Source organism: Falco rusticolus, chromosome 4 (genome assembly GCF_015220075.1).
Source record: "Falco rusticolus isolate bFalRus1 chromosome 4, bFalRus1.pri, whole genome shotgun sequence".
Taxonomy (NCBI): Eukaryota; Metazoa; Chordata; class Aves; order Falconiformes; family Falconidae; genus Falco; species Falco rusticolus.
Window position 1 is genome coordinate 6,686,132 of NC_051190.1, and position 20,170 is coordinate 6,706,301.

Sequence of the window (20,170 nt, forward strand, 5' to 3'; positions counted from 1 at the left end):
CTTGGCAGAGGAAAAACCGAAAGCTATCATTCTTGAAAAATGGCATCTCTGTGGGCCTCTGGAGGTGTCATCGGTTTGTTATGACCTGACAATTGCCATGCAAACTGAGGCAAAGATCCCAGGCAGAGAGGAAAAAAACAACCAGAGCAAACCAACCAAACAAACCCCCAAACTTCTTAAAACCTGGCTCAGGAAGGCAAGCATGGTTGGGCTCTGGTATAGAAACTGATCTTGCATGTGTTCCCAGCTTCTGTCTCTTCCCTGCCCTAGTTTGAGCCTGCGGAGAGACTGTGTGAACTTAAAGAGGAGATGGACACCTGCCGCTCTATTGAGGAGGGTGCTGCAAATGGACATTTACACTGAGCCAAATGTGCAGCATGAGTCCCTGGACTGAAACCCAGAGTTTTTTCCTCCTCTCTAGCAGATCAGTGACTTTGAAACTACTGTAAATTTAAGATGGAGGAGGACGGCGTGGAAACAGCAAGCTGTCAGCAAGCTGCTCTGCGTTGGTCTGGTGACCGTGATGTGTGGATAGGAAGCACAGCAAGGTGTGGGGTGCTCCGGCAGGTGTGCGTAGGGAACACGCTGTGTGTGAGGCAATGGTGATAAAGTGTTTTGGCTAGCATATGCAGCCTTTTTTGGCTCTTACGAAGTTAAGAGAGAACATGCTGTGTAAGTTAGTGACAAAAATATCCGAGTGGGGTGAAATGGTCTGGGCAGGAGACTGTCAGCGAACAGTGGAGAGGCTCTGTACGTTTGAGGCTGGCAGGGAGGAATATTGCTTCATCCAGTGGGTCTAAATATACGTCATAAATCATACTGTGGCAGTTTCTGCTTATGCTTCTGATCACAGATAAGACTCACTTCATGCGCTTGGCAAATCTTAGGCTACCCTTTCCTTGTTACAAAATCATACTGCTCCCTTAGCTTTTCCTGACTGTAGTTTTGCAAAAGTTGTGGCTGGCATATGTTGTTGAATCTAGATGGGTCTCATGTCTCCTAGGAAAGGAGAGATGAGATTCAGGCAACGATATTTTGTGCTGCTCTCAGTCTATCAAAATGTGTTGTCATAAATGTTTGCAGATGGTGAATGTTGGAAGAGCTTGACCTCTCTGTAGGGATACAGTAGCAGCAAGTGGGTTGCAAATAGTGCTTTCATTAGAAGAGGAAAACTCTGGGTATTTGCACCGTGATGTGATTATGGTTGTGTCAGTTTCCTTGTGAGGAAGAAAAATAACACCCTGCAAATCCCAGAGTATGCTTAGAAAAAGATCTTCCCACAAGTTATCTGGAGGTGAGGGCAGGAAGCGGAGCTCTGTTTGTTTATGGTGCAAAGAGCATTTATGATGAGAAGATGAAAGTTGTGATCATCTGAACCCTATTTATGTTTCCAGTCTTTTAAAAATCCCAGTGGGAAGTACTCTGATTGTGTCCGCTGTCTTCAGCCTCTTCCAGAAACTTTGCCACCAGCAGAGTCACTGAAAGAGAGCTCTTGTTCCTGCTGCGTAGCCAGTAAGTCAGCCCTTCTGCCTTAAAATACTGCTTGCTTTTGTAGTCATTCCTCTGTAGCTGATCTGGTGAATTGCATCTGAAGACCAAAGTCAGTTAGGAGAGAGGGATGGGTATGTTTTGTAATGCATCTCCTCTGAAAAATAACTATTATTATATATCTGGATCCTGTTTCTTTGGTCACCTTTTTGGATTAGTGCTTGAAAATGTACTTTGGACTTTAACCTAAATTCTGTAATCATTCCAGACAGAGTCTTTATTGGGAATGGCTGGTGTCTCTTTCTAATAATGCTTTTTTTTTGTTCTAGTTTCAGATGAAACTTGGTTTTATAGCAAGGAAGCACTAAAGAACCGGCACAGGGGTTCTTGCTAAAAGCCAAAAGTTAAGGTAGGAAGGGAAAAAAAAAAAATCCTACCTGCAGATGCTGTGTAGGATCTGGAAAACATCTACACTTTTCCTATGATTCAGAGGGAAAATTATCCGTCTTTGAGAAGGGAGGAAACATCTCCTTCCCCTCTCTGTCTCCCAGTGTGGATGTGACTAGGCAATGTACTACAGGGAACTATTTTTGTTGCTCTTTCTCATCTTGCAATGGGCAGCTCTTGTGGGGCAGGAAGCCTGGGGAGGATCTGTTCCTGTCTCTCCCACTGTACTGCAGCTAAAGCTCTCTGCTCTCTAGACTAGCTCTGAAAAAAAGACGTACAGGTAGTTCAGCTTCCAGGTGACTTAACCTCCATTTTCCCAGTGCTCTGGGGAGCAAAATGTTGTTCACAAGCATCTTGAAGAGTAGCCCTGTTTTGAAGTGACAAACCACACGCAGCGTCGGAGGTTTCCACAGCTGTTTATCAGAGGAAAGCAGAGAACTTGTTGCTATCAGCATTACGTGCTCCAAGAGCGTAGCTTAGTGTGGGGGTTTTTTTTACGTTTTGTTGGTGTTTGTACAAAACATTGTTTTATCCAGCCCATTAATAATAATAAAAAAAAGCCCAAACAGTACCTGCAGGATTGCTCTGTGAAGTCTGGCTGCTTCTGTGAGAAACAAAAAATGCCAAAAGACAAACCTCAAAATTCCTAATTTGAAGTCATCTAGACTTTTTAAAGAAGAGAGTTAACCTGTTTGTCTCCAGCAAGTTTTGTGAGGAGCGGGTGTTTTTCTGGTGATACATTGCAGCTACCCTTCCCATTGCTGAGCCTGCCTGAACTGCAGCTGCTGTGAGCTAGAAATTGGACACTTCGGAATCTGGTCTGCTTTGCTTCATGTAGGCCAGAGACCCCAGGACATTGTTTTGCATCTTCCTGACACAAAAGGTCAGTCTTACTGTGGAAGTGGTTAGCACCATCAACAGAGGCAGCCAGCGCTTTCACAGTGTGTTTTTTTCACGGGGAGGATTATTTGAGCGAGTTAATGGCAGGAGCCTTCGACAGCAGCACTGTGCTCCTTTGCTGCTGCTGTGTGGTACTTCCAGCTGCTGCCAGGTCCAGAACAAAAAGTTGACATTTCAGTGATTCTCTCAGTTTCTCTAACCTCTCCCCTTTCCCTTCTCTTAGACCTCCTTCCACCAGGAGTCTGCAATCTCCTCAACCCAGCCGCTATCTACGCTAACAATGAGATCAGCCTGGGAGATGTGGAGATATACGGCTTTGACTACGATTACACATTGGCACAGTATTCTAATTTACTACACTCTATGATTTTCAACACCGCCAGAGACATACTAATAGAGCAATTCAAGGTAACGATGTGCTAAGAATTTCCACTCAATTAAGCTTGCTGCTTTTGTTGGGATGCCCCAGACTGCTTGCCAAATGGCATTCTGCGCATGTGTCAATTACTTGTTTTAATTGAGATAAATTCTGTGTCTCATGATCTTTGATTGCAGAAAGTTTTGTCTGTACATGGAATCGGTTTCCTTTGAGACAACTTACTGTGCTCTATATTCCTGAGGTTTTATAAATATGTAGCAGGAACCTTAGTCTAGAAAGGTCTGGTCTGTTTTACTTAACTATGGAAATGATGCCTACAGAATTGCTGGTTTGAGGTACACATGGTGGATAAACATGAACCGTGGGCCAACACTGAAACCGTACAGGACTTGACATGTGCAAGTCAGTATAGATGACACTGTATAGAATGCCCCATAATGGGCACCCTGATTGCAGTAGGTGACTGGTCTGTGCATTTTCTTCTCATCACGTCTTTCTTTTTAGAGGGACTCTGCAGTGTTGTTGCTTTGCCAAATATATGCACTGACTAGAGCATACTAGATGTGTCCTCACTGCCTGAGCGGATCTGTTACGTTTTCACTAGTGTCCCTTACATGAGAGAAACTAGTTTGGGGATCCTGATCCTTTATGTCTTCCTCCATTCATCCGTCTTCTTCACTGAAGGGGCAACATGCCAGTGCATCTGTTCCTTGGTTGGTTTACTCCTGGGTTAAGACTATGAGTAAAAGTAATCCAGCTCAACAGGAGAAATAATTTTGTTGGTAACCCAATGCTTATGCCTCTAACGATGTCACTGTTTGTCTTCCCAGTATCCAGAAGGGCTTGGGAAGTATGATTACATTCCAGGGTTTGCCATACGGGGACTTCACTATGATGTACAAAAGGTAAGCTGTACAAAGTCCAGTCTCCTGGGCTTTGTCTTCCATTGCGTTATGTTTTTAGTGGCAATACTTTCTGTCATTGCATGCAATAACATTGATCACCAAACTGTCAGTGAGTCCAGGTGGCTGTGCTTTTCATTGTGTGGCTTCTTCTTGCTTATAAACCTTCCAAGGGAGAGATGTCTTTTGTGTTTGCATAGCTTTTAGCAGAATGGGACATCCTAGCTAAGATCTGGTAAACAGCCTTGCCAATTAAAAAGTCAGTTAATTCTACAAGCTAATTAATAAAAAACATAGCCTTGTTTGTGTGATCATTTCTGTCTTTCTTGAAGTTTAAACAACAAACCTCAATCCTGCATCTATGAGTACAGGCCAGGAGCAGAGGCATTATGTCTAACACTAATAATAGAAACGACTTGTCAGGAGAATGCTTTAGGAAGCCTTCCCCACCCCCACCCCAAATAATAGGACTGCCTGGAAAGAGATCCAAGCTACTTAAAATGCATGCTTCTTAGAAGCACGGGCAAGCAAAGTGCAAGCGTTAGCTTTAACCCTTTTCAGTACTCTGGACTGATTCCCTGAAAGCCTGATGCCCAGTGATGTCATGCTGGCTGCTGCAGCCAAGCAGTCAGGTGTAAGCACAGAAGAGAAAGTTGCTTCACTGTAGTAGCTTTTCTTATGCTGAGCTTTGAGCACATTCAGGGAAGCAGGCAGTACAAGCTGGAGTGTATGCGCTGTTCTCCAGCAGTGGGAAGCAAAGAAAATGAAGAAAAAACCCGATATAGAGTTTTCCCATGTCTTTTGTCCTACCTGTGGTGATGGCATGGCAGCAGACTGCTCATGCCTCTGACTTTACAAAGTGAGGAGTAAATCTATGACAACTTAAGTGGGTTTTTTTCCTGTTTAAATCTCTGGCTGATATATCACAGAAACACAGAGCCTCACCAAGCAGAGCACCCCTTGAGTGAGTAGAGGATGAGAACTCTTCTTTTCTCAGGAGCAGAGTTTGCAAAACACACAAAAAACTGGGTAGTGCCTATCTTAAGTAAATCTTTCAACATATTTGCCTGCACTCCTCACAAACTAGTGGGAGGTCTGCCCACGGTGTAACAAGTTGCAGCAATATGGTATTGTGGTAAAAGAAGGTGCCTGAAGGTTGCGAATGCTCTGTGTAATGAATTACCTTGCACTATGGTAGAAACAGTACAAATAATTTGATGCTCTGTCCTTATTCAAGTTGCAGAGGGATATGGGTTTAGTGTGAGGCTGCTTTCCGTGCCCCGATGATTTGTGTTATGGCGTCAGAATGATGGATGGAGAAGGGATGGCTGATGAATAGGGGAGTCTGATAAAAAAATAAATGCAAAGAAAGCTCTTTTACCAGTCTTATGTGCTCTTAAACATCCCTCCTTAAATGTCTGTTGGGGAGAGTAAAAAGTGGTGGAGGGGAGAGCTCTTGTGTGAAGAAAATGACTGGGTGCAGCTGCACTCTAAACCAAAACTTGCCCACTTTGTTCTGCTTAACATGAATGTGACAAGAAATGGATCTCTTGTGCACACAAAGCTCCTTTGGAATGTATGTGATTTTGAAAAGGAGATAAGAAGAGACTGTCTGAGTTACAGAAACTTTGTTCTCTCTGTTTTTTAACTGCATCCCTGTCCACAAACTTTGGAGTGTAAGAGACAGTGATATTTTGGCTCATAGAAAGACAGTCTTTTACTGGAGAGGCCAATAAAAAGTCACGGTATGAGTGAGCCTGTGTAAAAGTGGCTGGAGAGTTAAGTGCAGCTTAAAGTACATAATGTGGGATGTTTATGTTGGATTTTATTTTCTTAATGTCATTTGTGTCAAACTTGAAACTTACATAAGGTTTCAGTGTAAACCTACTCAATTCTAACAGTAAATATCTATGTCTTATCACAGAGTCTTCTCATGAAGATCGATGCTTTCCATTATGTCCAGCTAGGAACAGCGTATAGGTCTGTCAGTTTTGAAAATTATTTTCTAAATGCTCATATATGCAAAAGTGGATGGCTAAATCTGAGTGTATATTTGTGGCAAATGGGGGGGGGGCGGGTTTGAGCAGAGCACAGTCTCATCTGGCTTATCCTGTTTGCACTTGCTTCAGATGCTTACTTGGCATATAATTGCAGGGAGTTTTTTTTCTCAAGCATTTCAAGCCAAGTGTGGGTGGGAAGACCTGGAGCTTTTTGTAATGGTTAATAACACATCTGATCACGTACTCTGCATGATGTCTGAGTTGCAGCTACAGCACGCCTGGGTTAATGTCTGTGAGCAAACTGTGACTAGGAAAGCACCACTTAGGAAAGCACCGCTCCATATGTGGTCCACATATGGCCCTGTCTTCTCCAGGCAGGAGTGTATCCCAGCAGTCATCTGCTGTGCCTTGTCACAAAGCTAAGAGGAGGGTGGTCTGGATGTGCAAACAAAATCTTAAAGCAGCGCAGACATATCAATGAAGTAATGATGCATCAGAATCTGGGCTCAGTTTAAGGCCTAGGTTGTCCTATTTTTCCTTTTCTTCTGTTACTGTGCAAAGAGAGCTGGGCATGCTTTGAAGTGAGTGGCTAAAGCAGTGCAGAGTAAACTTGTCTCCAAAAAGTTGTGAGACTGGAGAAAACCTTGCCCCAATGTGGAGTGGGGTTGGTGTGTAAGAAGCAGTAGAAGCGTCTATTCATAGATATCGGTAGCAAAGCTCCTGTAAATCCATGTTCTATTTCCTGAGCATGGAAGCCAATGTGTGTTTTTTTCTTGAACTATGCCCTTTTACTGTTAAGCTTTCAGTTGCAGTAAACACTCAAAGAATATTAAGAAGGGAGTTGCATAATCAGAGAGAATTGGCTTCTTTGAATTGGTTAGGATTTTGGGGGGCGGAGGGGAGTGGAGAGGGCAGAGGGGGCTAGTACAGCCCCATATTTCACTTCAGCTTCATAAAGAGATTCTTAGTGAAAACACATTTAAACCTTTTTTTTTTTCCTCCTACTGTCCTTTTGTAACTATCCTTCTTGGGGTATACTTTTCCTAAACTGTCCTTTGCTTTTTGAGCGCAACTGAGGCAACTTTTAACTTCTTAGAGGCTGTACCATGACTGAATAGGAAAGGAGAAAGAGAAAGTTGCTGACTGCTTGAGTAAACAGCCATCAAAAATTGTGCAAGAGGCAAAACCTGCAGCAGTCAGATAACTTGATGTTTGTGAAGGGTACAGCTCATAGCCATACCTGTGATTATAGTGTTTTGGGGAAAACCAGTGACCTCTGTTGAAAGGTCTTAGTGAAGAACTTGTCTTGCTTAGAAAAACCGAGTAAGAAGGAAACCTCATTTTCAGAAAGCTCTTTTCCTACACCTTTGCGTTTCATGGTGGTATACCTCGTGGAAGCAATCTCTCCAAACTGACAGTTACCCAGTGCTGCCAACTCGGGGCCGGGGGTGGGGGGGGTCGATTTGCTGGGACAGTCCTGTCAGCAGGCTGACAGCATGCAGAGAGAAGCCTCTGTCTGAACTCCCGGCTGGAATGTGGATAAAGCTCCTCAATTAACTTGAACGAGCAAACAAGGTGTCTGAAGAATGTGTCGGGGAAAGGTTTTATGTGAATCTTAAGAAACCATGGAGCTGTCAGGCTCTCTGGCTGTTTCTTTTGTGCAAGAGGAATGTGTGAATTTTAGAGAGGAACCTGTTTGTCCCACCTCCTTTCTCTGCAGTTTCTGTAGCTCTGTGCAGACTGGTGATTGTTGACAAACTATTTCTGGTTTGCATCTAGAGGGCTCAAACCGGTGCCTGACGAAGAGGTGATCGAACTCTACGGTGGTACGCAGCACATCCCCCTGTACCAGATGAGTGACTTCTATGGCAAGGTATTGTAAGCCCTTTACTGCTATGATGCAGCAGCTCTTTTAACAGCTGGGAAAACAGAATGAATTGTATGAGCTTGTAAATGACTCCAGCCTCCCTTGGACTGGGAAAGGCTCAGTCCCTAGTGAGCTGCAGTGTGTGTTTTTGTTCTAGTGGGAATTTGCCCCAGAGGTTATTTAGCAGTTTAGCATGTGAAAGCCATCTGTTAAGCATTCCTAAACACCCCAGGGCTATTGGCCTAGATCTGAATGGCTCTGGAGACTGACAGGGAGATGGTCCCTGCTTGTGCCTTGGCCAAATCTAGCTCCTAAGCTACTACCTAAGCAGTCTGCAGCGATGGTGTTTGCAGTGAGTTGTGCAGGAGAGGGGGTACGTGTGTGTAGCAGCAGGGTGCTTGCAATGCCTTTTCTTTGGTGTTGGGTAGGGGTTTTTTCCTTCATGAAAGGGATCTTCCTCCATGCCTCTTCAGACCTACTTAGTGGATGTTATTCATAGGGTCGGCATCCATGAGTACTGGGGAATTTTTAGGCAGAAAAGTTTACTGTCACAGTAAATTACTGAAATTCTGTCCATAGGAGCTGTAGAAATCCTTGAGTTGTCTGAACTAGAGGAAATTAGGAGACATTTTTCTTCCTCAAGTGCCTCGTGCGGTGCAGTGGGCAAGCGGGGCCATTCACATCCCTTTCCCTCCAGAACTGCTTTGTTTCTTGCCCTTTGTTAGTTCTGTTGCCTTAGGGCAAGCTTCCTCTGCTAATATCCCTTTGAGTCTGCTGTGTGAAGTCTCCAGGAAGGTCACTTTTTGATTTCTCTGTCTCTCTTGGGAACGATTTTATCTGAGCGGTTGCTTTCTGCATAAATACATACTGTTTATAGCTCAGTGTTGTTTCTAGCTTTGAAATAGGATGTTTCTGCTTAGAATTTGCTCTCTCTCTGTAAACTGCACTCCATTCGCCTCCCACTGTGCAACTCTCCTCACTCCTGGCAAACCTGAGATGATTTCACCTTTCTTTTTAAATAATTTTAAGTATGAAATCTGCTTTGAATTGTGGCCTTTTGTAGGGCCGGGTGCTCATGCCAAGGTGCCATTCTTTGCTGCTTTGTATGTACCAGATATTTTCTTCTTTCCTGTAGTTAGTATTGAAAAATTCCGTATAACATTTGGCCACAGAAGTAAGGATAGCAAGTTATTCATTGCCAAGAGGTAAATCTCCTCTCCTAGTAGTATAATGAACTTCGTAAACTAACAGGTGGATCCCAAAGAGAATGAAAGTATATACAACTAATGGCATTTGCATACAGCAATGTCTGCTCAGCCTGTGCCACAAACGTATTAGTGGGAAGGCATCTGGGTTTAGATGACTGCTGGTGTGAGCAGGTGCAGTGCGGTTGGTGTGGAATGAGGCTGTAGCAGGGATCTTTAATCTTGTCCTTAGTCTGTCATGCTGATGTTGCTACCTGTGTGGGTAAGAGGAAGGTCTGCCAGGGGGTGATTCCAGGCAACAAGGTGTAAGACAAGTGGGACTGATGTAGCTGAAGTATATAAATACTCTCCCTTAAGAGTTATCTTGATCCTTTGTTGGAAGGAGTGCGTGGACAGCTATCGGCATCCCAACGCCTGCAATAGGTAGGCACAGATCTTGACAGGGGTTAGGCAATGCAGCTAGTGTGGCTTTTGCTGGCAGAACTAGTGATGGCCTGTAATGAAGAATGGAGAACTCTAGGATGTTGTGGAAAAAGCGTATGTAGCATTCTAAAACGATTGTCCAGTTTTCATCCTGACTTGGTCGCTGTGTCTGCTGCAAGGAAGTCAAGGCTACTAAAGGGAATGGGGGGAAGCTGGACTTGCCTTGTAGGATAATGACACAAGGCACAAAAATGAAAGCAGAGTTGACAAGGTTTGCTGTTAACACTGAACATTTCACTGTCTCCTCTATGCTTAAGGTCTTGAAAGGTGGGACAGGTCATTGATGTGCTGCACTCTAAGTCCCACATCTAGTGATTTCAGTAGGAGCTGCCTGTCTTTGTCCCTCTTGCTTCTTTCCCAGAATCCCTGAGCAGGAAAAAAAGGTGGAGGCTGTTTGCAGGAAATTTTGATTTTACTAGTTGGAGAAATATTCCTGTAGCATCAAAACGGACAAAGTCTGTTGAAAGGACTCAGTACCACTAAGCAGCACCGCCATGTGCAGTATGTGGCCCAAACCAGAGGGGGTCCTTTGTGTTACTATGGCTGTAGGTCAAGTTGTCCTACGCTGGCTGGGTGGAAATTTTGTAACCCTCAGCACACTGATAAAGCTTTTGATTGCAGTATATTTTGGTAATAGACCTCAAGAAAAATGCCATTTGTTATTCCTTTGCCCTTTTTGCACCATTTTTCTTGACCCCAATTTGTGCTGTCCCAATATTGCCTTTAGATAGCACTGCAGAGAGTGCATCTCTTGTTCTACCCTTCCAAGACCGGCCTAAACGGGAAATGTTACCGTTATTACATCCTGACATGAGAGGGGCATGTGTTGGTCATTAGACAGCGTGTGCCCTCTGTCAGCTTCCACGATGTGTACCTTGTGTGATCTTCTGGGGGTGCTTTCATGTCTCTCTTTCACGTAGCTATAATAATTGCCTTCTGATGTGGACCAGTATTATCCTAGAGTGTTGCAGTTTTGTGGCTTCAGTCATGGGTTGCTCAAAGCTCACATGGACAGGCATGGCACGACTGGATTGCCTTGGCACCTCTGGTGACCAGGTTCACTGAGAGGTCTGTGCACCTCCTGAACTGCTTTTCATACACAAGGGCTTAGTAAATGTCCCCTTGGCTTCTGGCACTTGAGCGAAGCAAGATGAAAAGATTGATTCCAGCTTCAGCTTACCAGTGAGACTCACCATAGTCCTCTGCACAGGTGGTACAGACTGAATAAACAGTCTTTATTTTACTTGGAATTCCTCTCTGGAGCCAAAGTTGGCTGTTAACCTGCTGATAGGTTTGTGATTGATAGGCAATAGAAATAGCAAAAATATGGGAGAGCTGCAGCCTTGCCTAATGCAAGGTGAGTTTTGCTCGGTCGGGATTTAATTGCCCATTTCCACTTGACCACTGGGCGGGCTGAAGTTCTTTTCCTTTGTGCCTGCTCTGGGTTTTCCGTAGTGACTCAAGGCCAGACAGGCACTGGCAAACTGCTTGCTGGAGCGATTCTTGTGTGGCTGTGTGGAACCTCACTAGGCTGAGGCAGCTTTGGTGCCCGTGTGTCCAGTGTTGCAGCCTGGTTTAGATGAGCAATGGGGCATCTCCAGCAAGGGCCACAGCTGCTTCTGTAGCAGGGTGCTGTCTGTTGGCACCTCTTTTAACACCAAGAGGCCAGGTGGGAAGCAGAGGGCATGGGTTTGTAATAAAAGTTAGTGTATTTTCAAAGTTATTATTACTCCCTACTTCCTGCACCTTCATCTGATGTTGTTTATAATTCTGGGTTTGTTTAACGATTTCTGTGAAGCAGAAGCCTCTCTCTTGTTAAGTGTTAACGCATTAGGTGAGTGTTTTGGTTGAGAAGAGAGGGCTGCTTGCTGGGTGGCTGGGACTTCCCACATGAGTGTTTTGTTGGGTTTTTTTGTTGTTAGACGGTACTGGGTGATGTGAGTGAGTTTGTTTGGCTTTGCATTATAATTTTAAGTATTTTTTGTTTAATGTGTCTTTTTCATTTTTTGTTTTCCAGGGTCCATCACTTAAGCAGTTTATGGACATTTTTTCTCTTCCTGAAATGACACTGCTCTCTTCGGTCATCGATTACTTCATAACTCATGGTATTGAGTTTGACCAGGTGCATCTTTACAAAGATATATCTGTAAGTAAAATGGCAGCTGCCCCATAGCTCCTATCTCATCAGAATTGTGAGCCCTTTGGCTTGGTAGCACTGGTGAGCTCTGCAGTACCCAAACCTAAGGGGCTGTTGATGAGTAGCCTAATATGACAGCATTGTTGCCCCTTCAGATTAAATTACCAGGGAATACTCAAAGCTGTGTTTTCAGAACATGTTAATTTTCTGTCTGTACTACAGAGCTGGTGTTGCTGTACGTTATCTCTTGCAGGAGTGCCTAGACTGGTTAGGTTGAAGGCCCTTCCATAGGAAATATGTCACAAAGCTCGTGTAAATGTTTTCTGGTACTGCAAACTTCTAAGCTCTATGTTTTCCTGTTAATGTCTCATTTTTCAAAGAGGCTTGGTCTGACCACGTACCAAACAGTTTGCTTTATACAGCAGTTGTTGTGAAGCACCTGTCCTTGCCTGCTCTTAGAATCCACCCCTTCCCTTTGCAGCTACATAGTTGTCTGATCCTTTGGGGATGTTTTCCAGTGGGTGACTAGCTTTAAAGAGCCAGTTACTCCAAGGTGCTGCTGCTACCTGTGCCCTCCAGCTTCACTCCCAGCATTTGAAATGGCTGCTTGGGATTATCAACATTGTTAGGGAGTACTGTTTGACAGTTTAGTTAATGCTGCAGGCAAGATGTAAGTGCTTGATATTGCTGCCCTGGGTGACCTCTGTTGACAGATGATGCATCTTCCCTGGTAGCCAAGCCTTATTGCACGCCTTTTTCCATGGAGAGAGGTTTTTGATTTGTACCTCGTGGGAAACTTACGCTCATCCACTGGTAGCAGCCCATACATATGTTGTTCGGTCGTCTTGTGAGGGAAGTGGAGCACCACGCCAGTGCTGCTGCTTTTGTGATAAGGATCCTTGTCAGCTTTGCTGCAGCCAGAGATTACAGCTTACGTTCTGACCTTCTGTTAGTGCTGGATAGGAGCATGCCAGCCAGTTTCCCACAAGACCTTAACATGTTTCTAGGGTGTTAGTTGTTGTTGGTTTTGCTCTTGGGGTGGGGAAGTTGGGAAGAGGGGATGCAGCTGACTCCTGAGGCCTTTTATCAAGAGTGTCTTCTGGACCTTCTTTTGAGGTCTAAATGGACACGTTCCTAATTGAATTCTTGAAAGCACGTGGGTGGTCGCCACCACCTAATATATACTCAATACAGGGCAAATGGTGTGCTCAAACCCTCAAACTCCTGAGTGCTAATCCTGGCATTTGTCTTCACATCCATTGCTGAGGGATGGGTGATTCCTGAGGAGTGGCTGAGGTAGGCAGGGAAGAAAGCTATGACAGAAAATCTGTGCCAGTGCCTGAAATCTATACTGGAAAGTTGGTGGCTGTCCTGTGCTCTCACCACAAGAGTTCTTGCTTTTTTCTGTACGATGAGGATAACATTTTTGCAAAACTTTCCCCTTGACAGTACGTGAGCGCAAGTGGGAAGAGATGGTTTGCAGACATGAGCACAGAGATCTTTTTGTGCTTACACAGACAGGTGTCCGAGAGGACTTGCATAGCCCCAACTGTTATTGCAACACAGGCTAACAGGGGGCTAAGACATGTCTAAACCTGACACTCTTCTGTAATTCTTAGTAGTAATTCTGATTGCAGCTCCTTGTGTTTGGGAGCAGGTTGAGTGATACAGACACTGCGCTGAGTCAAAAGGGCAGACCCTGAGGCAACGGTAAAGTTTGAAGCTGACTTGTAAACCAAGTAGTCTGGTCACACCAGTTTGGTTGCTTCATATTGGAGAGTAAGAACCTCTTTACCCTGCTTTCTCGTAGTTTTTGAGGTTTTGAGCCCTGTTTGACACCTCCCCAGGCTACCACAGTTTTATCTGCAGGAACCTTGTTAGTGCTTTTGCTTTTTGTTCAGTTTCTTTTCAATAAGGCAGTCTCTTGGTGAATGAGATGTGACCTCTGCCTTTTTACCATTCAAATCCACATGGTGGAAGGAGACTCCTAAAACTCTGTTTTGAAGAGGTGACACCTCCTCCTTTGTCATCTCCCATCTAAGTTGTAAATTCTGGTTCTCTCCCCATTTTGAAGGCAGCGATTTTGGGGTGATAAGCAGGTCTCAGCAGCACTGCTGTGAGACCAGGTGACTGTGGGGAGTTGTGTGCAAGTGGTGCAAGTGTCGCTGTAGCAGTGTCAGTGGTGAGTGTGGGAGTCCAGTCTGAAAGGGCAACTCCTGAAGGAGCACATGTAGTGTAACAGGGATTTAAGGGTCCTGGGGAAAGGCAGCATTTCTTTACCTATCTAAATTGTCAGGGATGAAAACGGTACTGTTAAAACAAGCAAAATGTATTGCTGCTCTGGCAATGTCTTTGTGTATCTGGCATATCTCATTGGATGGAGACTTGGGACGAATCTCAACTGGGTGTGTCCAAAAATGTGTTGCATCTTGGCCTCTGGCCTGGAAAATAGAGGATATTTGGATGCCCTTGAAAATAATCTGTTTTAACTTGCCTTCCTCCTGAAAAGTCAGCATCTCTGTTTTTGCAAAAAGCCCTCAGCCTCCTAGTGGAAGCTTCTGCTCTGCCTGTACCCACTGGCCATCCGGAGCTGGGAGCTGTAGCCCTCCTTGGCTTGTGGGGAGCGTTTTGGAATTACAGATGCTCACCTCTGCTGCTGTTCACCTTGGCCATGCTCCCATCCTTTGGGTCACGTTTGGCAGAGCTTCCACAGGCACAGGGAGGAAGAAAAGCCAGCTAGTGTCTGGGCCAGTACAGTTTTGGGGCAGTTGATGGTTTTGGAGTTGCAGTCATGATTGCCTTGATAACAGTGTGTTGACATGTGCTGGTTTCCAGTAGCAGGAAGGCAATTGTGCTTTCACAGATAGGTTTTGAGGTTTTTCCCCTTGTACTGCATCAGCTGAGCTAGCCACTGTGGTGTTCCTTTTGGCATGTTGGTGAGCCTGTTCTCGTTCTCTTGAGCATTAATGCAGCTTTTGTTCATCCAGCAAGAAGCGGGGATGCGTCATTACTGGTTTGGTCCTCAGTGGTGACAGTAGGTTTGCATGCTGGGAAACAGGAATGCCATGTGTAAAACTGAATTTTTTTTTTCTCTGCCCTTTTCTTTAGGATGCTATTAGAGATGTACATGTGAAAGGAGTGATGTACAAATGGATTGAAAAAGATCTGGGTGAGTTAAATGGAGCTCTGGTGCCAAATCCATTTTGATGTGTCTCGTACTATGTGGCAGTCTGTGTAAGACAACTGTGTAGGCCCCACACACAGTCACAGGAGTCCGGGGGACACAGAACTTGATCGTGGCTTGCCTAAAGGCAGCTGAGGGGTAGAGTGGCATTAAGAACCAAATGATATTTAGGGTCAGGTGAAGGATCTATTTTAATGGAGGAAACATCTACTTCATTGGTTGTGTTTCTGTTTCCTTCAGCTCGTAAGTGAGGGATGGCGGTCCTTGGTGTGATGTGAACATGCAAAGGTGCCATCTGGGAAGGCTTCCTGGTCATTCAGGGGAAAGCAAGCTCCTGGCAGCAACATGGTCTGGAGTGGCTGTGACTGGCCCTTGTGAGGGTTTGCTTTCAGCCCTCTTTTTTTGCTAGCATTTTCTGTTCCTCAGTCTTTTTCCTCTAGATGCAATGACTGAGGATGAGGAAGGCCATTTTGTCACCAGGATGGTTCACTATCTGCCTGCTGAGGTGGATCTAACTCGGGCTTTTTGCATCCCTTTGTGGTAGAGGGGCTAGGCTGGTTTGTTTGTAAAGAAATGCGGTCATGACTTACGCCAAAACTTTTTGATTTATGATGTCTGTTTTATTCCAATATAGAACAGTATATTCTGCATGGGGATGAAATCTATGCTGTGCTAAACCGACTGGTGAACCACAAGAAGAAACTCTTCCTCATTACAAACAGTCCCTTTAGCTTTGTGTAAGTACCATTATTGCACACTGATGGGTCACCTCAGCACAGTAAGAGCTGTGCACTGCGGTCTCTGCTGTGACCATCGGAAAGTTGTGCGCTAGAGGGTTTTGTGGCAACAGTCACAAGAGTGCTCTTTGGGAACCGGTTGTGGTGAATGTTGCACCCCGCAGCACTCTTTACATCGACTCTCACTTTTTGAAGAAGGTACAAAGCTGTGTAAGGGCACAGTGTTCCCGAGCTGCCACTTTGGATCACCTCCAGCAGCTTTTGCTGCATCACAGACTTCTCAGCACTTACCATGGTACAGGAGAAGGGGTGGGACAGCTTGAAACAGTCAAAGTGCTACATCAATACTCCATGCCATGAGGACAGCCTTGGAGGATTCACAAATCTCTATGCTGCTTCTTTGTTACTGGAATGAGAGTAAATTTATGACAGACTGCTGTAAAGATGCAGTGTGTTGGGTGAAAAAAAAGAGTACTGGCTCTGTTAACTTTTCTGTTCTTTTTTCTTTAGGGACAAAGGAATGAAACACATGGTTGGCAAGAACTGGCGGGATTTATTTGACATGGTCATTGTGCAAGCTGACAAGCCCAACTTCTTCACTGATCGACGGAAGTACGTGTCCTGGGGCAGTGCTGCGCTGCTGCATGTGGGCCTGAGGTTTTGGGCCTCCTTCCCTAGAGCAAACAGTGGTTTTCTAAGCATAATCGAGGTCCAGCAGGCATCCAGCCTTCTGCTGTCTTCTCAGATACTCTCTGAGGAGATGAAAACTGACTGGTCAGGGAATAGGTGGATAGAATGGGTACTGCCACGCAGAAGGCATGTTTCTAAAATTGACTGTCTTTAAGCTTCATCAGTTTTGTCATGGTCTGGGCTTAACTTAGATTTTTAGGGGTAATAATATACTTAAATCTTCAGAAAGAAAAGAGGAGTGGAATGGTATGTATGAGAACTGGCCATTTCTTGGCTCTAGGTCTCTTGAGAGTATGCCAAAACCTTCCCTTTTCCTGTTCCCCACAGCAAATATCTGTGTGGTTTGGGTTTTTTGTTTGTTTTGTTGTTAAGTTACTGGATACATACTGGTTGGTAATTGGCAGCTCTGGAAGCCTTTGTACGTGGCGGCTGGGTTTTGTGGTCAGTTAGGAGCTGCCAAGGGACTAGCTGATAGGCAAGCTGCCGTCCTCGCTTTGCTCTTTGGATTCTTTGCTCTGGGAACTTATGTCTGCTTTGTTGTCTCAACTTAGGACTGACCAGAACTTACTGCCCTTAAGAGAGTGGTCTGTTCTTTCCTCTCTATTTCTTTTCTTCCCCCATTTTCCAGGCCATTAGCATAAACAGGAGTAAACCTACAAAATGGCTTTATAAGCTGTGCTGACCTGGTAAAGGTTTACTTCGTGGGTTGGAAGTGTCTTACAAATATAGTCTGGAGCTGTGATGACCTGGCCCTCTAGGAGATAAATCTTATGGCTGCATGGTGCCTAACGTCCACTCGTGTATTGGGCCAGTGGAGTGACAGGGCACATACATCCAAGGTGAGGGGAACTCCTGATGGCGAGCTGTAGTGAACTGGGAAGTGTCTGCCGCAAGGGAAAATGCAGGTGTGCCCTGGAGACCACGTCTGGTTGAAAAGCCCCTTGCCCAGGTAGGCTGTAGAGTTCATGGTGGGAGGCTGGACTCTTTCTGCCCTATGGCAGCTCAGAATCATACGATACTTCTGGATAAGACTGTGCTCTGCTGGCAGCAGGAGCAGCTTCATACCAAGGCTTTTGATCTGGGAACTCACAGTTTGGAACTTCTATCCCAAGAGGGAGCAATGTTCCTATTGAGCAGGAATGTTCATGGGGGTCAAGTAACTTAAGCCTTGTTTTGCTTCATCTGTCCAAGTGGAAGGTAATGAGTCAAGCCCTCGGGAACAACGGGAGCCAGCTTGGGTCGGCTGCGGACACCATCAACACAGAGGCTGCTTTCCATCCACTCTGCAGACTGCTTTATCCTATTAAGGCATTCCACACTCTGTTGGGCTGGGGCGTAGCCAGACTGGAACAGGACACAAAATGTTAAATGGCAAGGCCTTCTTAGCCATAGCATTTCAGAGGGAGTCATGTTATTATATTTTTTTTCCTTTTTCTCTGTATCTGAAAAGCGAGAAGAGTTGTTAGGGATACTGGCATGAAATGGTTACAGTGAATGGAAGCATTTTGAAAAGATATTTCTCTCTCTCACTTTCCCTGAGAAAATAGTGCAGAAGGTCGCTTCATGTGTAGGGCTTTTTATTACGAGTTGTTACATAGGTAAACAAGTTTTCTGATTCAATTGTTGTGGTTGCTGGGTAACAGTCGCCAAAAATCAAAAGAAGTTGATGTCTCCCCTGGTTTTTTTTCCAGACCTTTTCGAAAACTGGATGATAAAGGCTCACTGCAGTGGGACAAAATAAACCAGCTGGAGAAAGGAAAGATCTACAAAGAGGTAAAGTGTGTGGATGCATAAGGGGTACGAAGCAAGAGTCTGAAATGGTAGGGACTTACAAGACATCTGCAGCTTTGGAAAAGCCTGGAAGTCACTGGAAAACAGGAGAATCTTCTTAGCCAGGGTGGGGGGAAATAATGGGTGCTTCTGTAGGTCACTTGTGGATGTCTGATGTTTGAAAAGCAAAAAATAGAAGTCCTTGAAAAGAGCACCCGTGATAGAGGGCATTTGTAAGAAGGCACGCTCAAAGATCTGTGTGCTGCAGTGGCTGGTGGCAGTGAGAGATGCTCTCTGTCCACATGCAGAGAGCTCTTGCTGACCCGGTAGGACACTGTCCCTCCAAATGCCTCCAGCCTGCTCTCTTGACATGCTGTGGAGCAATAGCGTTGTGATTTGCATGCCTCTGAAAAGTCTTTCAGCTTCTGCTGGGATGTAAGCATTAGCATAAAGGGTCTTTTGCTATACTGGAAAGCCCTGCCAAGGCCTGCGTTGCCTGTCAGTGTGCGATAAACCGACTTCTGAGAGTGGTGAGAGGTGCTTCATGCTGTAGTGTAGGAAAGGCTGCTCTCCTGGCAATCACAGCTTTTCACAGTTGCAGGAAGCAGAGCTGAAATAAGGTGCAGCAGAGCTGACTGGTAGGAAAACTTGTCTGCAGCTCTGAAACAGTTTCCTGCCCAGTTCTGTGAAGGCCATGCTGTAGAAAGGCATGTAACAAAAGCGATGTATTCCACCCAGCTCAACTGGGCTTGGCATTAGAGGTGGAAAGACAGGGATAAGGGGCAAAAAGGCAAAGTGAGGCCAGTTAACTCAGGGTGTTGGGTGCTTGCCTTTCTGCCCAGGAGGACTTGTGCTGAGTTATCTCTGCCAGGCTGAGTTCCTGAGAAGAAGTGGTAGGAAAACATCCTCTGCACGTGCAGCAGGGGTCAGTGAATGCCCCCTGCCCCACTGTACAATGAAACCTTCACCCTAGGATCTCTGTTTTGACATTGTCCAGTGTGGCCGATAGTGCAGTTTTCCCTTGGCTCTTTTGATGTCCTGGTCCTGAAAGTCTTGTCCTGTTTCACACTCACTCGTGACAGAGGGGTTCCCCAAGATTGAGATAGTTGAGGGTAAGAAGGCAGACCTCTCTGCAATTGATGTGTATGCCAAGATCTTCCACACCTCACTCCAAACTGTCCTCCATAAGGCTGGAGAAGGTAATAGAGTAACAAGGGCGATCAAACAGGGCACAAAGCCTGGCTCCTGGCGCTCTCCCCTTCCTGAAGGACCAGCATGTCCAAAGGATGGGCCGTTACTCTGGTGAACTTGCTGCCTTGGGGTGTTCTTGTAGCTGGTCTGTCCCCTGAGAAAACGTTGCCTCCGGCTTTAGGACAGTTTGTTCTTGGTTGTGTGAGCTGTCCAATCCCACAGGAAGAAACTGTTAGTGAGACAGCGGTCAAGTAGCTGGGACCTGACCGGTAATAGAAAAGTAGGTCATGTTGTTGAGTAGTGCTGTTGGGAAGCCTCTGGCCTGTCCGGTGGGTCTGTCAAAGTGCTCTGCTAGCATCCCATCCTCTGCCAAGAGCTACGAGCTGGGAACATGCAAATAGAGCTCATACAAAGTCTCTGTCCCATGGGCAAGCTTTCCCAGTGGGTTAGCAGCTCCCCCAGGAGTAAAGGTGCACCTCAGCCATGGGGTTTGTTGCTGAATTAAATCCTGCTCTTGGCCACCTGTGTCTTGTGGCCACAGGTTGCTCACCCAAGTGAATGGTGCGTTGAGGAAGGGAAAAGATGAAGGAGGAAGGAGAGATGGGGTAGGGTTTGGGGCTTCTCTTCATTCCCCCCACCACTACGATGTTCATCTGACTGCTTCAAGGTTGTGGCCCATCTGTGGTTCTTGGAACGTCACAGAGCGTGTATCCTGGCTGTAGCCACTCTGTCCCCAGCACTTTTGGTTTCTTGAGTGCCACAGTATGCTTCTTTCTGGCAAGTGTTAGTG

General features: G+C 45.4%; 1 protein-coding gene and 1 long non-coding RNA gene across 2 annotated transcripts in view; one reads left to right on the forward strand and one right to left on the reverse strand.

Annotated features, from left to right (window-relative positions):
- The window catches only part of NT5DC2 (5'-nucleotidase domain containing 2), a 28,659-nt gene that overhangs the window by 4,951 nt on the left and 3,538 nt on the right, over positions 1-20,170 (forward strand). The window contains exons 2-10 of the mRNA XM_037383947.1: positions 3,059-3,243; positions 4,045-4,119; positions 6,041-6,096; positions 7,896-7,989; positions 11,689-11,817; positions 14,917-14,977; positions 15,627-15,729; positions 16,240-16,341; positions 18,111-18,192. Coding sequence (XP_037239844.1) covers positions 3,059-3,243; positions 4,045-4,119; positions 6,041-6,096; positions 7,896-7,989; positions 11,689-11,817; positions 14,917-14,977; positions 15,627-15,729; positions 16,240-16,341; positions 18,111-18,192 — 887 coding nt within the window. The remainder of the gene's footprint in view (positions 1-3,058; positions 3,244-4,044; positions 4,120-6,040; positions 6,097-7,895; positions 7,990-11,688; positions 11,818-14,916; positions 14,978-15,626; positions 15,730-16,239; positions 16,342-18,110; positions 18,193-20,170) is intronic.
- Positions 1,449-18,104, reverse strand: LOC119146389. The gene is made up of 3 exons (XR_005103720.1): positions 16,415-18,104; positions 10,902-10,904; positions 1,449-1,458 (listed from the first exon to the last, which is right to left on the reverse strand). It is a non-coding gene; the product is annotated as an uncharacterized LOC119146389 (long non-coding RNA).